The sequence below is a fragment of the Equus przewalskii genome, chromosome 15 (assembly GCF_037783145.1).
Source record: "Equus przewalskii isolate Varuska chromosome 15, EquPr2, whole genome shotgun sequence".
In the NCBI taxonomy this organism is placed as follows: Eukaryota; Metazoa; Chordata; class Mammalia; order Perissodactyla; family Equidae; genus Equus; species Equus przewalskii.
The window spans coordinates 39,460,855-39,474,830 of NC_091845.1; the positions used below are offsets into that span (position 1 = coordinate 39,460,855).

The 13,976-nt window shown below is 52.6% G+C and overlaps 2 protein-coding genes across 6 annotated transcripts in view; both read left to right on the forward strand.

The window, feature by feature from the left end:
• The first annotated feature begins 1,745 nt into the window (after nucleotides 1–1,745).
• QARS1 (glutaminyl-tRNA synthetase 1) lies at nucleotides 1,746–8,905 on the forward strand. 2 transcript variants are annotated; one of them, XM_008523934.2, is made up of 24 exons: nucleotides 1,746–2,256; nucleotides 2,403–2,550; nucleotides 2,929–3,038; nucleotides 3,186–3,261; nucleotides 3,479–3,543; nucleotides 4,114–4,167; nucleotides 4,310–4,370; nucleotides 4,716–4,787; nucleotides 4,911–4,996; nucleotides 5,159–5,245; nucleotides 5,688–5,787; nucleotides 5,904–5,982; nucleotides 6,065–6,173; nucleotides 6,272–6,402; nucleotides 6,510–6,602; nucleotides 6,714–6,851; nucleotides 6,932–7,019; nucleotides 7,113–7,256; nucleotides 7,357–7,461; nucleotides 7,651–7,743; nucleotides 7,864–7,991; nucleotides 8,086–8,152; nucleotides 8,227–8,352; nucleotides 8,771–8,905. In XM_008523934.2, the coding sequence occupies exons 1-24, from the start codon at nucleotides 2,140–2,142 to the stop codon at nucleotides 8,819–8,821; spliced, it is 2,328 nt and encodes a 775-aa protein (XP_008522156.1). In that variant the 5' UTR covers nucleotides 1,746–2,139; the 3' UTR covers nucleotides 8,822–8,905. The 2 variants fall into 2 exon arrangements, with proteins under 2 accessions (XP_008522156.1, XP_070431482.1); XM_070575381.1 differs by lacking the exons at nucleotides 1,746–2,256; nucleotides 2,403–2,550 and adding an exon at nucleotides 2,652–2,718.
• Nucleotides 8,906–9,848: 943 nt separating this feature from the next.
• QRICH1 (glutamine rich 1) overlaps nucleotides 9,849–13,976 on the forward strand; it is a 43,675-nt gene continuing 39,547 nt past the window's right edge. Inside the window, exons 1-2 of one of the 4 annotated variants that reach the window (XM_008523931.2) lie at nucleotides 9,849–10,295; nucleotides 11,760–11,819. The gene's annotated coding sequence lies outside the window, so the exon portion shown is untranslated. Of the gene's footprint in view, nucleotides 10,296–10,340; nucleotides 10,962–11,759; nucleotides 11,820–13,976 lie in introns of those variants that run through there. The other 3 variants (XM_008523932.2, XM_008523930.2, XM_008523933.2) reach the window with 3 other exon arrangements.

Consider the following 13,976-nt stretch of genomic DNA (forward strand, 5'->3'; position numbering starts at 1 on the left):
TGCTGGCTGTGGAGAAGGGCCTGAAGAGCTGGGTGTGAGACCCTGCAGAAATGATTCAATTGCCAAGTTGGATGCTGGTGCTGGCATACTGCTGGAGGGCTTGCTAGGCATGGGCTGCAATGGGATCATGCTGGGCCTTCCCTGTGTGCAGTCCCAAGTGTCTGGCCACCAGTGGTCTGCATGTGCTGGATGCATTGATCAAGGGCTCTGTCTGCCCCAACTGCAGCCCTGCTGCTGCTGAGCCTGCCACATTACCCTTCTGTGGCATCTGCACAAGGCTGCTGTGGCTACCAACACTGTGGCCTCTACTGCCTCTGTGCTCACTGTCAGCCTATGGCGCAGGCACTTGTCCGTAGGCCTGGCTGCTGCATGCTGCTTCTTCCCATGCCACAGCTGGGCCTTGCTGGCTGGGAAGGTTGGCTGGCTTTTCTCTGGTCATCTTTCTCTTGATTTTCCTGGAAGTAGTGCCAGGGGTTATGCAAGCAAGCCAGCCCCCCAGGCAGGGTCCATACAACCTAATGGTTCTGTTCTATGCAAGTCATAGGGCTTCAGAGGACTGGCTGAGCTGCCACTTCCACTTGTGGCATTCTCAGCAGCACTAGTGGGGCTATGCCTCATCTTGTGACATGAAGCCACAGGGTCCACAGGGTAGGTACCATTAGAGAACCAGCCCTGACCTCATTGAGAGGGCCATCACCAGACCTGCAAGAGTCAGTGATGGTGGTGATGGTGCTGTAATGAATCCTTCGGTGGCATCAGGTACAGAGGAGATGGGCGGTGGCAGGCACTCTGCTCATCATAGGCACCTTTGCGATGGGCTAGACACCTGCAGCTGTGGACTCAGCACAGGGTCGGTGTGGTTGTGGCTCTGCTTCTTGGTGCCTGTTTATGGCACCACTGCACTGCATCCCCTGCACAATGCTTGCACCTGACCTTGGCCAGGCTGGCATCAGGCTGGGACCAAGGGGCCACGAAGAGGTGGGAAGCCCCAAGAAAAACTAGATCTGAATACTGATGCAGTGTGTGTCCCTGGGTGAAATCTGGCATGTGGTCATCATATGTAGGCCCAGAAATGGAACTTGGTCATTAGTGGGATATGGCCACAAAGCAGCACACAGAATATGGATACAGACTGCAGTCTGGATCCTGCCCAGTCCTTGAAGGTCCAGGTCTAAGAGCCCGAGTTCCACTCCCAAATTTGGGGATTTTCTCACCATCCCACCACCAGCAGCTCCAGTTCCACAAAGAAAATAGTTTGTACATTCTCTTTTAGCCTGATGACTCCCAGCAGGTCCTGGAAGTACAGTGAGAGACTGGGGAAATCCCAAAGCACAGTGGCTATCATCATGAAGATTCTATCTCCTCTGCCTCACCCAGTCCCAACTTCAATAAAATATCCTGTCAAAAGTCTGCAAATGGATTTCAAGGTTTAATTTGCTTGTGGTTTTCGTAATATTTGCATAATTTGGCAAGGCGCTGGGGGAGGGGGGTGCGGAGGGACGGGACGGGGCGGTAAGTGTCCCGGGAGATTTCAATCAAATCATCACAGAAGTTCTGCGAGGTCCCTCCTGGCCCAAACCCCTCTTCTTCTGGCCAGGTATGCGCCTTCGGGTGTCAGACTTAGGATGGGCCATTCCGTACATTCTCTGCTCTGGAGTCTTGACCAGATTCCCCAGGCTTTAGTTGCTCAACTGTTTCCATGACAACTCCAAAGCTGTGACGTCAGAAACGCGATAGGGGCTCACATTTGCTCCTGAGAACAGAATTAGAATGGTCCCCAAGTTTCCAGGGCTGAAGGAGAAAAGTCGAAGAGCAAGGGCCATGCCTGCGTCTGCTTCCTGCCTTGGTACTGAACACCTTCCCTCCAGGTCCGAGGCAAATCTCCCCCAAAGTCCTGCGGTCTCCTTCCTCCAAAAGAGACCAGCAGCGCGGAGACGGAAGCGAAGGGCCCGGAAAGGCCGGTTTGGCCACTCTCTGTTCTTTAAATGGCGCCGACAACCCTGGAGAGCTCCGCCCCCTCCCACCAAGAAAGGACACCATTGGCTCTTCCTGGCGGCTTCGCTCTCCTATTGGTCAGTGAGCTAATACCAACGTGCAGATTGGCCCCAAAAATTTCTTTCGGTTTCCGGTCTCCCTGTGATGGCGACTGTGGACGCCCTGTCGCTGTTCACTGGCCTCGGCCTGAGCGAACACAAGGCTCGAGAGACGCTCAAAAACACGGCTCTGAGCACGCAGCTCCGCGAGGCGGCCACCCAGGTGCGAGCCCCTCGGCCCCTGGCCTGGGCTGCCTATTGTGCCCCAACGCAGCGCCGGGCAGGGTCCCATCCCGATCTAGCCACCTTGTCTCGCTCATGCCTTTCTTACTGGGCATGGGGCTTCTTTCCTGACCCCTCTGACTCCAGGCGCAGCAGACTCTGGGTTCTACCATCGATAAGGCTACCGGGACCCTGCTATATGGCCTCGCCTCACGACTCAAGGATCCCCGGCGTCTCTCTTTCCTCGTGAGCTACATAGCCAATAAGAAGATCCACACTGAGACCCAGCTGAGCGGTGAGTCCCCTGCCTGCCTTGCCACTTCCACCTCCCAACTCCTCCCCTCGGCCAAGACCCCCATCTGCCCTTTCTTCCAATGTCCCCCAATGTCTCTGTAGATGCCTGCTTTCGCACTCCCCTCTAAACCAGGGTCCTGACACTGAAGGACGGATAGGGCCGCCTCCGGTGAGACTGACTGGGGAACTGTGTAGGTCTGAGGGAGAGCCTCCCTCAGAGCGCATGCTGCTTTCCTGTGGCCTCAGGGCTTCTTTAGGGTGGTGCAAGGCTTAACCTCCTAGGAGGCCAAACTGTAACTGGGGTTTAATGGGATTAGGGCCCTGTCCACCTCCTTCTTGGAACTGATATGCCACAAACTAATTGCCTCTCCTTTCTCAGCTGCCCTTGAGTATGTGCGAAGTCATCCCTTGGATCCCATTGACACCGTGGACTTTGAGCAGGAATGTGGCGTGGGCATCGTGGTGACCCCAGAGCAGATTGAGGAGGCTGTGAGTCTTTCCCGAGGCGTTGGCTGACTCCTTAGTAATGACTCTGGAAAGGAATGGCTCAGTTTCTCCACCTAGGAAGACTCAGGGTGAGGGTGTGGGCATTTCTGAAGGATGCTTTCCTGAACCACATGGTTTGGCTTTCTGCAGGTGGAGGCCGCCATAAATCGCCACCAGTCCCAGCTCCTGGTGGAGCGTTATCGTTTCAACATGGGGCTGCTAATGGGTGAGCAGGGCCTAGGGCAGGGGACTCTTGTTTTCTCTCATTGTGGGTTCTCTTCTGGGCATGAGTGAGAGGGAAGTGAGGGGAGGAGTAGGAGGACCTTAAAAAGTGGTCTGGTTGGGCCCAGCCTCTGGTTCCTGAGGTCAACTAGGACCTTTTGGGAAAGGGTGGGAAGTGCCCTCCTTTGCCCTTCTGCAGCTACTTGTGCCCATGTTTCTAGGAGAGGCTCGGGCTGTGCTCAAGTGGGCAGATGGCAAAATGATCAAGCATGAAGTGGACATGCAGGTGGGCACCTTCTTGACCTGAAGCAGGCAAAGACTCTGCCATGAACAGGACCTAGAGTTCCTGAGGGATAACCAGGGGTGAAGGGGAGGAGATCCTGTCTCTCTTCTGATGGTGGATAATAGAGTCTGATGTGGAGAGGGCAGTACGTGGGCAGGCAGTAAAAGACTTGGGCTTCTGCATTGTGTCTAATATGGGATGAGTCACTTTACTCTGAACCTCAGTTTCCTCATCTTGTAAAGAGAGGTGATGTGGCCTTCATCTCAGGATGCTGGCATGGAATCACAAGAGGGTGATGGCTGAGGTAGATTGCTTATCTTGATGCTAGGTCCATAGTTCCTCTCTGTAAATGGCAGTTGTGTTACCTGAGCCCACTGCGGACCCTCAGGAGGGAAAGAGCATTTGAGGCCAGCAGAACCATGTAAAGAACAGAGGTGGGATGGGCTAGGTAGGTTTTTCAAGGTGGTGCTGGTAGACAGGCCAAGAAGTCCTTAGGTGGGTGGGGTGGCGTCATTCAGGGGCTCCTTGAAAGAGAACACTCCTGTCCCATGCCTGACTCTATTCTCTGCTCAGGTTCTCCACCTTCTGGGTCCCAAGACTGAAACTGATCTGGAGAAGAAGCCCAAGGTGAGGCTGAACATGGTCCTGGGTCCCTGGGGACGAGGTGGGGTAGGGTGAGACTTTAGGCTAGGAAAGAGAGCATCTTACCCTAGTCATCCCAAGACCATGCCCAGGAGGAAAACTGACCCAACTTCTGGGCTTCTCTCAGGTGACAAAGCCTCGGCCTGAAGAAACAGACTGGAGGACAGCAAAGGATGTGGTGGAGAATGGTGAGAGCTTGAGGCTCCTGTCGCCTTCAACTCCCTGACTTCTGGGTTTTCCTGGTGATTGGTCCTTACAGCCCTGTCCCCTCAGGCCACTGGCTTACTCATCACCCTGCCTCCTGCTGCAAGACTGGAATTCCTGGTGTTTTCTTTGTTCCCTTTACCCAGAGACTGGGCTGAGGAGGCCTGGGAAGTCTGGCTCTGTATCTCTTGTCTCTAGGGTTAGAGGAAGAGAAGTGTGCTTGGTTCTGTTCTGATTGCAGGATATGGGTAGTACTGACAGACACTTCCCTGAGCTGGATGTGGTAGCTATATCCAGAAGATAGGTTTTTCTTGGTCTCTTCCCTGCAGGCGAGGCTGCTGGCCAGACCGTATCTCTGATGGAGCAGCTCCGAGGGGAGGCGCTTAAGTTCCATAAGCCTGGTGAGCAGGCAGATTGAAACTCTGGAGAGGGTTGGATTTTGACAGCAACTCTTGCAGCCAGGCCCCTCGAGTAGGGAGCCTTGGGCTGCAGCCTAGTTCTCAGGCTTGTTCTGGTCCTGGCAGGTGAGAACTACAAAACCCCAGGCTATGTGACCACTCCACATACCATGGATCTACTGAAGCAGCATCTAGAGATCACTGGGGGACAGGTGTGTATGAGTATGGCCAGGCAAGCTTGTGCCATCAGCACTTGCCTGGGGGCCTGGGCTGCTTCCATATTGCCCCATCTCACCTATCACCATAGCCTCCCTGGGAAAGGATGTCTGTTCCTTTCGGGTAATCTGAGTCTGCTCCCATTCCCCTTATTTCAGGTACGTACCCGGTTCCCACCAGAACCCAATGGAATCCTGCACATTGGACACGCTAAAGCCATCAATTTTAACTTTGGCTATGCCAAGGTAAGTGTCTGTCTGGGGACCTGGCAAGCAGGGTGACCACTTGCTGCTCCCATGACTGGACACCAGAGAGGTGTCCCACCTTCCTTGCTGCTCCTATAATGTGCACAGAATGGACAGAGGCCATAGAGGGGAACTGCATGTGTGACAGATACCTAGGAATCCACTGGGCTCATTCAGAAAAAGCTGAGGTGAGGCAGTGAATTCAAATTTAGGGAAATTCCCAGTGTAATCTCTTGGGCTTAGGAAGAGGCTGTGCTGTCTGTCCCAAGTTGGTGTAAGAGATGCTTTGTTTAGGGCATTTAGATACAGGAAGATGAGTGAACCTCTTGAAGACATTTTTAATTCTGACATGGGAGACCTCTGAGAATGTCCTGGTTTGATGAACTAGATAGACTATAGGAGCTGATAATGTGGGAGCTCACAGATACTGCGACTTTCCTAGGCCAACAATGGGATCTGTTTTCTGCGCTTTGATGACACCAACCCTGAGAAGGAGGAAGCAAAGTTCTTCACTGCCATCTGCGACATGGTGGCCTGGCTGGGTATGGGCTGGGCAAGGCCTGGGCAGAGCTGGTGGTCAATGGGCCTCTCCTTGGACCATGGCCTGCCTTTGCGTGTTCATGGCTGGTTGCTTATCCTGTGTCTCATTCTACCCCAGGTTACACACCTTATAAGGTAACGTATGCCTCTGACTATTTTGACCAGCTGTATGCCTGGGCCGTAGAGCTCATCCACAGGTGAGGCCAGTGCCATGATGTGGAGCCGGGCAGGCTGACCAGGACACAGCCATGCTGGGTGTTCACACCCCTTCTCCTATAGGGGCCAGGCCTATGTGTGCCACCAGCGAGGAGAAGAGCTCAAAGGCCACAACCCGCCACCCTCGCCCTGGAGAGACCGTCCTATAGAGGAATCATTGCTGCTCTTTGAGGTGGGGTTCTGGAGGGGCAACTAGGTCTGAGTGGGCCAGGATGCTGAGGATGAGATGCCCCTGCACAGAGAGGCAGCCTGAGCCCTTGTTCTCCTCAGGCAATGCGCAAGGGTAAGTTTGCGGAAGGTGAGGCCACTTTGCGGATGAAGTTGGTGATGGAGGATGGCAAGATGGACCCTGTGGCCTATCGAGTCAAGTACACACCGCATCACCGCACAGGGGACACCTGGTGGGTGTGAGCATGGGGTAGGGTGGTGGAGTTGTAGAGTGGAATGGTGAGCCATGTGTAAGGCAGAGTGGGGCTGAATGGTGGGGCCCACTGCCTCTGCCCTGCAGGTGCATCTACCCCACCTATGACTACACACACTGCCTCTGTGACTCCATTGAGCACATCACCCACTCACTCTGCACCAAGGAATTCCAAGCCCGGTGAGGGAGCTGGCTGCATGGGGTGGGTAAGGCCAGTGGGATTCCAGCAACCCTTCCTGTGGTCTCTCCCTGCTCTGAGGTGGCCAGTCTGACTCTGTCCTCCCACCCCAGACGCTCTTCCTACTTCTGGCTGTGCAATGCATTGGATGTCTATTGCCCTGTGCAGTGGGAGTATGGCCGCCTCAACCTGCACTATGCTGTTGTCTCTAAGAGGAAGATTCTCCAGCTTGTGGCAGCTGGTGCTGTTCGGTAGGTATGGTTGTTTGGCTCATCACCAGCTGGTGGTGCTAGTGGCATGTACTGCTTTCTCACCACGTCCTTGCCTACAGGGACTGGGATGACCCGCGGCTCTTCACCCTCACAGCTCTACGACGGCGGGGTTTCCCATCTGAAGCCATCAACAACTTTTGTGCGCGGGTATAGCCTAGCAGGCTAGGTGGGCAGGTGGGGGCTGAGCATGTCCGTCTGTGGTTGTGGCTGTGACTGACTGATGCTGACCTTTCCTGCTAGGTGGGGGTGACAGTGGCCCAGACCACGATGGAACCACATTTGCTAGAAGCCTGTGTGCGTGATGTGCTGAATGACACAGCCCCGCGGGCCATGGCTGTGCTGGAGTCATTACAGGTCATCATCACCAACTTTCCTGCTGCCAAGGTAGGTCTGCCTCAATTGTGTGTGTGGAAGTATGTGTACCTGGTCTGGGCATGGGGGTCCCAGTGCCTAGTATGACTCAGATACCCATCTCCTGCTATAGTCCTTGGACATCCAGGTGCCCAACTTCCCAGCTGATGAGACCAAGGGCTTCCATCAGGTTCCCTTTGGACCCATTGTCTTCATCGAGAGGACTGACTTCAAGGAGGTGAATGAGGGGTGGAGGGTCCTATTTGCTGCTATGCCCAGTTCTGAGGTCCTTTCATCTCCTCTGTCAGTCCATCTGTGTCCTACTTTAGAGGAACCAACTCCTGCTAGACATAGGGGTGGGAAAGAAGCCTCTTGTACCTGTCTGACCCTTGCAGCCTCTTGTGTCCACCCCATTTCCTACCTCTAGGAGCCTGAGCCAGGCTATAAGCGCCTGGCATGGGGCCAGCCTGTGGGCCTGAGGCATACAGGCTACGTCATCGAGCTGCAGCATGTTGTCAAGGTGAGAGACAGCTGCAGCCTTTCTACTGCAGTGCCTGCTGGGGCAAGGATTTGAGTGCAGCCTGCAGTCCTGGTTGTGGTCCCCAGCTCTGATTGCAGGTGTCTCCCCCTTGATTTACAGGGCCCCAGTGGCTCTGTGGAGAGCCTGGAGGTGACCTGCAGGCGAGCAGATGCTGGAGAAAAGCCCAAGGCCTTTATTCACTGGGTGTCACAGCCTCTGACTTGTGAGATTCGCCTCTATGAGCGACTGTGAGTGAACAGACCTGGGGTAAGGGGCAGGTACAAGATGGGCTTTGCCTGCTGTGGCTGCCCAGCTGGAGTCTGACCTTCACTCTGACTACAGATTTCAGCACAAGAACCCTGAGGATCCTGCTGAGGTGCCTGGTGGATTCTTAAGTGACCTGAATCCGGTAGGCTCATGGGGTGTAGGGTGAGGGTGGTAGGCCTCCCTGGCTGGCTGGCCACCTGAGTTCCCTGCTCGCAGGAATCGCTACAAGTGGTGGAGGCAGCATTAGTGGACTGCTCTGTGGCCCTGGCAAAGCCCTTCGACAAGTTCCAGTTTGAGCGGCTTGGCTACTTCTCTGTGGATCCAGACAGCCGCCAGGGACAGGTGCTTGAATTTACCTGCCTGCCCTTTCTACAACAGTGACAGTGGTGGCTGCCATTCGCTATGCCAAGTGCTCTGCTTACATTCCCTTAGTTAATCCTCACCACCTGAGTTGGTGTTCATGTTCAGTTTATGAGGAAACTGGCTCAGAGGTTAAATCCATACACAAAATTTTGTATGGACTCTGCCTTTCTTATTCCTCAAGGTAGGGGGCAGGCATAAGGATTGTTATAATCCTTATAGAAGCCTAGAGCCATAGTACCATACCCAAAGTCATAAAGTTATCAAGAACCTGAGTCTCCTGACCCTCAGCTCCTCTAGGATGAGGTGAGGGTAGGGGTGGGGTATCTGTGGTAAGACCCACCTGGGCCTCCTGGCTTGGTTCTGGCTTGGTGGTCATTCTTCCCCCACTGCCCTCCAGCTTGTCTTCAACCGGACGGTCACACTGAAGGAGGACCCTGGAAAGGTGTGAGCTGGAAGCCCCACGGACGTACCTCATCCTTCTGGAGGCTAGGGGTACCCAGACTCTATGTCAATAAAGAACAGCTAGATCCTCCTGGAGTCTGTGTGTTATCTCTCTGCCTTCCCAGCCCTTGAGGGCCTTAGAGACATGCTAGGGGTGGGGGTGGGAGTGCACTGCACACAGAGCAATACTGACAGCTTTGAAACCACTGGAACACTCCTTGGTGCTCAAGGGCAGGGGGCTGGGCCAGATTCAATGTCCTATGCACCTGGTCTGGGGGAATGGCGGGCCCTGAGGTGCTGCTCTCACTGTTAGAAGCCCTGTGCCAGAGGGATCTGGAAGATTTGTGTCTGCCTGAGTGCCTAGGCAGATGAAGAGAGGTCTGGCTCCCAGTCCAATCATTCAGTAAATGATTACTGAGTGTCTACTACGTGCCAGGCACAGTGAGATGAGGAAGACTTGTGTGGTGGCCTTTGAAGTTCACCATCTCTAGTTGAGGAGACAGAGGATGACCAGGCACAGTGCAGGAGAGGTCTCTCAGGCCTGTGCAGGGCCAGAGGAGGTTGCTGACCCAGCCTGGGCCTCAAAAGACTACTCTCAGGAAGTGACTCCTGAGGGGAGCCTCAAAGGACTAGGGGGAGTTTCCTAGGGCTGGAGGAACAAGTACAAAGGCCCTGATGCCTTTTTAAGGGAAAAAAACCTATGGTAAGTGGGTTGCCCTCTGGGGCAACAAGGGCTACTGGTGAGGTCTGTGCCTGCAGCTTTAACAGCCTCCACATTTTCCCTGTATACAAACACCAGGCTACCCGAGGCCCACTTTAAGGTGGACTGGACTGCTGAAGGCTGAATTAGGATGACAGCAGATGGTGGTCGGGGGAAAGGGAGGGGTGGTCCCAGATGTTAGAGACTCCGGGAGGAGAGTGACCTGGGGCGTCCCAGGTGGGGCGCTGCTGGGGGCGCCGGGCCTAGGTCAAGGGATGTGGGGGCCACCTTAAGCGAGAGGCTAGGCCCCGCCTCTCTTGTGGCTGCGCGACCTAAGGAGGCCCGGGCAGGTGGCAGAAGGTGGGTCCAGGGAGAGAGCTTCGAGCCTCAGCCTGCCCAAGCTCCATAGCTAGGCCGATGTACGGCCCTGGCTCCGCCCGCATGGAGGGGCGTCCAAGGGTGGGGCGCTCCGCCCTACAGGCCAAGCTCCTTTTGCCGCTACTGCAGCCCGAGGCCCGGCCTCTGTCCTACGCAGAAGCGTTCCCTTTAAGTCTGGCCAGGAGATAGCCTCAAATCTCGCGGGATCCGACGCTCTGATTATCGCGAGAGGGGCATTCGTCACCCATTGGCTGTGAGGGTTGAATGTAAGATGGCGCCCAGGGAGCTGTGAGGGGAAAATCCTGTCGGTCTTAGAGCGGCTACGGCAGAACCGGGGCCCCGAGCAGTGCGGCGGGGCCGGCGGGTAGAGCGGCGGCGGCGGCGGCGGCGGCGACGTCGCCGGGTGAGGGCTGCAGTGGGGGCAGGGATGCGGCGAAGCTGCGGGCCTGAGACAGCGGGCCCAGCCCACACAACGGCGGGCGGGGGCGGGCGGGCCGCTGCCCCTGAGCCCAGGAGACCTCGGGCCTGCTCCGGAGCGGAGAACGTCCCTGGGCTCTCGCGCCCCCGCCCCTTTGGTGGGGGAGGAGCGGGTCGGGGATTTGGGTGGGCGCGGCGCGCGAACGCGCGTTGGTGTTTGCGCGCGGCCGGGCCTGTTTATGCGCGCGGGCGCGCGCGCGCTGTGCGGCTATCCCGGTGCGCGTGGCCGGCGACGTGCGCGTCCCCGGCCCGGATATCTCGCTCCTGGCGTTGCAGCCTGGGGGCAAGAGCGGCTTTCTGGGGCGCGCGCCCGCCCGCGACCCCCCGGCTTCGGGGCGCGCGCCCTGCTGTTGGGTGGCTGCGCTGCCGCCACGAGGGCGCGCAGGGCACCCTTGCTGCGTGGAGGGGCGGCAGTGTGAGGAAGGTTGCGGGTTGGGCCCTTCCTGCTCTGGTGACGTCCCCGGACCGCCGTGGCCTAGGCCTGGGGAGAAACCAACTGGCTTTGCGGTCTGGCATTCGGCACCGCTCGTCTGCGGGGCGGGCGAGATTGCTCGTCCTCGAAGAATGCGGGGACCCGAGGCCCATGTGCAGGGTGGGTGCGTGGGGTACTGCCTTGTTTCTGAAAGCGAGCCCTATCTGTGAGGGATGCGAACCCCCTCGAGTTTCCTCACCTTGGTCTGGTTCTTTGTGCTGGGGAGGGTAGGTTAATCCTAGAAGGCTCTTCAGCGGTACGTGCTTTCGTGTCATTAAGAAAGTAATTTTTCCATAAGCGCAATGCCTACACTTCAGCTGTGTGCGCTGCGGAAGGGGATCCTCTTCTGTGAAACTACCGAAGCCCTAAAATGCTGCTTTAAATCCTTAAATGCAGCCTTTTCTTCTGTGTGAGTGGGAGGGGCTTACTTGTATTCTGTTAGATTAAGGGCTCGCTGTTGCTCAGCCAAAAAGTTGCCCAGAACAAAATTGAGCAACCTGAGAATCAGTGCTTTGCCTTTTTTTTTGTAATTCCAAAATTCCCCAGCAGAAATTCCTAAAATCTGGCCATGTATCACTGCAAAAGTCACTTGATACAGGATTTCAATCCTTTTCAGTTTTTTTGGTTTTTCTTTTTTTTTTTTAACCCCAGCACTGTTCTGGTGCTAGGGGAGTTCTAGGTTTGTCCTAGAGAAATATGCACTTATTTTTTCTAAGACAAAACATTCTCTAGTTTATGTTTTACATTCTTGCTTCGTTAAGTTTAAGGAAACAGAACCTAAGAGGAGGTAAAATTAGCAATCAAATTTGATAATCATGGGAGTAGTTCTTTCTAATATACTGTGTTATTTTAAGAACAAAGGTAAAATTCAAAAAGAGGCTGAGGATAGAAGGAACTTCTTTGTTCTGTCTTCTTCAGAATGTTACAAGTCTTAAGAACTCAGGACAAGCAGCAGAAATACATGCAACATGGTGACTGGTGAGTTTAAATCGTTCACATGCTGGAAATATGTGTGCAGTGTTTCCTGGTAATATTGAAAGATTACAAATCCTGCCATTCATTCTGAGTGCTGTCTGTCAGAAACTACTAGGTGGTGGAAAATTGAAGGTGTGGGAGAGCTGCCATCTTTGAATACAGCTACAGTTTGCTGCTTGAACGTTTTTCTCCTCTTAAAGTGTAACTTTCATATTTTAGCGTGAGGAGGCATCAGCTTTTCTAAGGACATAAATGGTTTAAAGAAAAGCAGTCAGGGGGCCAGCCCGGTGGTGCAGTGGTTAACCGCGCACGTTCTGCTTCTGCGGCCCAGGGTTCGCCGGTTCGGATCCCTGGTGCGGACATGGCATCGCTTGTCAAGCCATGCTGTGGTAGGCGTCCCACATATAAAGTAGAGGAAGGTGGGCACGGATGTTAGCTCAGGGCCAGTCTTCTTCAGCAAAAAGAGGAGGATTGGCAGCAGATCTTAGGGCTAATTTTCCTCAAAAAAAAAAAAAAGAAAGAAAGAAAAGCAGTCAAGTTTATGTAGGATACTCTTAAAATTTTAATATACCTTTCAGGCCTGCTTGTTCTGGAATATCTTTTTAAAACTATGTATTAAGTTTGATATCTGCCTTTTAAATTGGTGTTTGTAGATTTTTTTTTTGTAAGCTCATTAACTAAGATTTGCCTATTAGAAGATGCTCTACTTCCAGTCCTCTGTGATGAATAATTTGTGTATCTTTCTGTGAATCTATGCCTTTTCACATCCCCTTTCCATCTTATGTTGCCATTTCAAACAAAAAATCAGATAGTGGTTGAAGTTTCTTAGAAATTTGAATTGTTCCAAAAAGGTAACCATAGTCAGGGGCTCTGGGTTGGCTGTCCTCCATTATGACAGCTTCAGAATCAGGGATTTCTTCCTTCAAGCTTGCATGCCTTCTTTTAATTTAATCAGTTGTGACTTGTCCTTGATGTGCCATGCTTCTTGCTTGTCTTCTCCTTTTTAAATGGCCACCCTTTATCTGTAATGGTCCTTTATTTCTCAGCCTCAGAATGAGGTGTTACATGACTACCTGTTTTTCTCTGTTACTTTGTATTTAGTTGTCCTGCATTTTGTTTCAGGTGTTTTAAGTCCTCTCCAGTCTCCACTTAAATGATTCATTTGTTTTTTTCCTAATTGTTATGTTGTGATTTCTGTTTGTGGCTGCATGGAGAAATGATAGATTAACCTCTTGCTTTGCTGAAAGGGGGAAAAGAATGGTCCTTTGGTCTCACACTTGAGGCTAGGGCAAAACTATAAGTAGAGCTGGTGGGCTGTGTCAGAAAGCACCTTTTTAAGAAAAAATTGTGAAATATCTATCTGTATCTGTAAATTCAGATGATCTGTATACAATGTAATGAAAAATTATAAAGTGAACCACTGTGTAACTACTGCCTTTTCAAGAAATACAACCCTTCAAGGATCCTTTCTTGGTCACAGCTGCTCAACCTCTAGAGACTATTACTCTTCTGAGTCTGTGATCATCATGTTCTTTGTGTTTCTTTTACTTTTACCTTCTTTGTATCTCTCAACAACGTAGTTTTTTTTACTTTTGAATTTTGTATAAATGGAATCATGCTGTATTTTGTGTCTTCCTTTAGTATTGTTTTTGTGAAAGTCATCCACGTTGTGTGTATCTGTAGTTCATTCCCTTTTCTGTATTGTATTCTGCTGTACGAATATACCGTAATTTATCCATTCTACTATTGATAGACATCTAGATTCTGTCAAGTTTGCGGCTATTATTAACAATGATACTATGGACATTCTTGTCTAAGTAGCTTTGTATATGTGTGTGTCGTATACACCTAGGGATAGAATTGCTGGCTCCTATGGAATGGATATTTTCACTATGTAATGCAAATGGTTGTACCATTTTGTAGGCCATCAGTCTTTGGTAGGAATGTCAATTTAAGTTCTGACTGAAAGTGTGGTGTCCAAAAATAGAATGATGGTGAAAATACCCCTAAATCAGAAATTCCTCTGGTAAAGGCATGGGGCAGATGAATGGCCCAATCTGATAATTTTTATCGCAAACGAAGTAGTGGGTTAGTATCTTTTAAGAATAGAAATAGAAATGTGTTTCCCAATCTGCTTCTTTGAAATGACTCCTTATGTTA

Bases quoted from the DNA above. Each gene is read 5' to 3' on its own strand.
- QARS1 (XM_008523934.2), top strand. From the start codon at position 2,140: ATGGCGACTGTGGACGCCCTGTCGCTGTTCACTGGCCTCGGCCTGAGC. The intron at 3,262-3,478 runs GTGAGCAGGGCC...CCATGTTTCTAG, and splicing joins CAACATGGGGCTGCTAATGG to GAGAGGCTCGGGCTGTGCTC. The intron at 3,544-4,113 runs GTGGGCACCTTC...TTCTCTGCTCAG, and splicing joins AGCATGAAGTGGACATGCAG to GTTCTCCACCTTCTGGGTCC.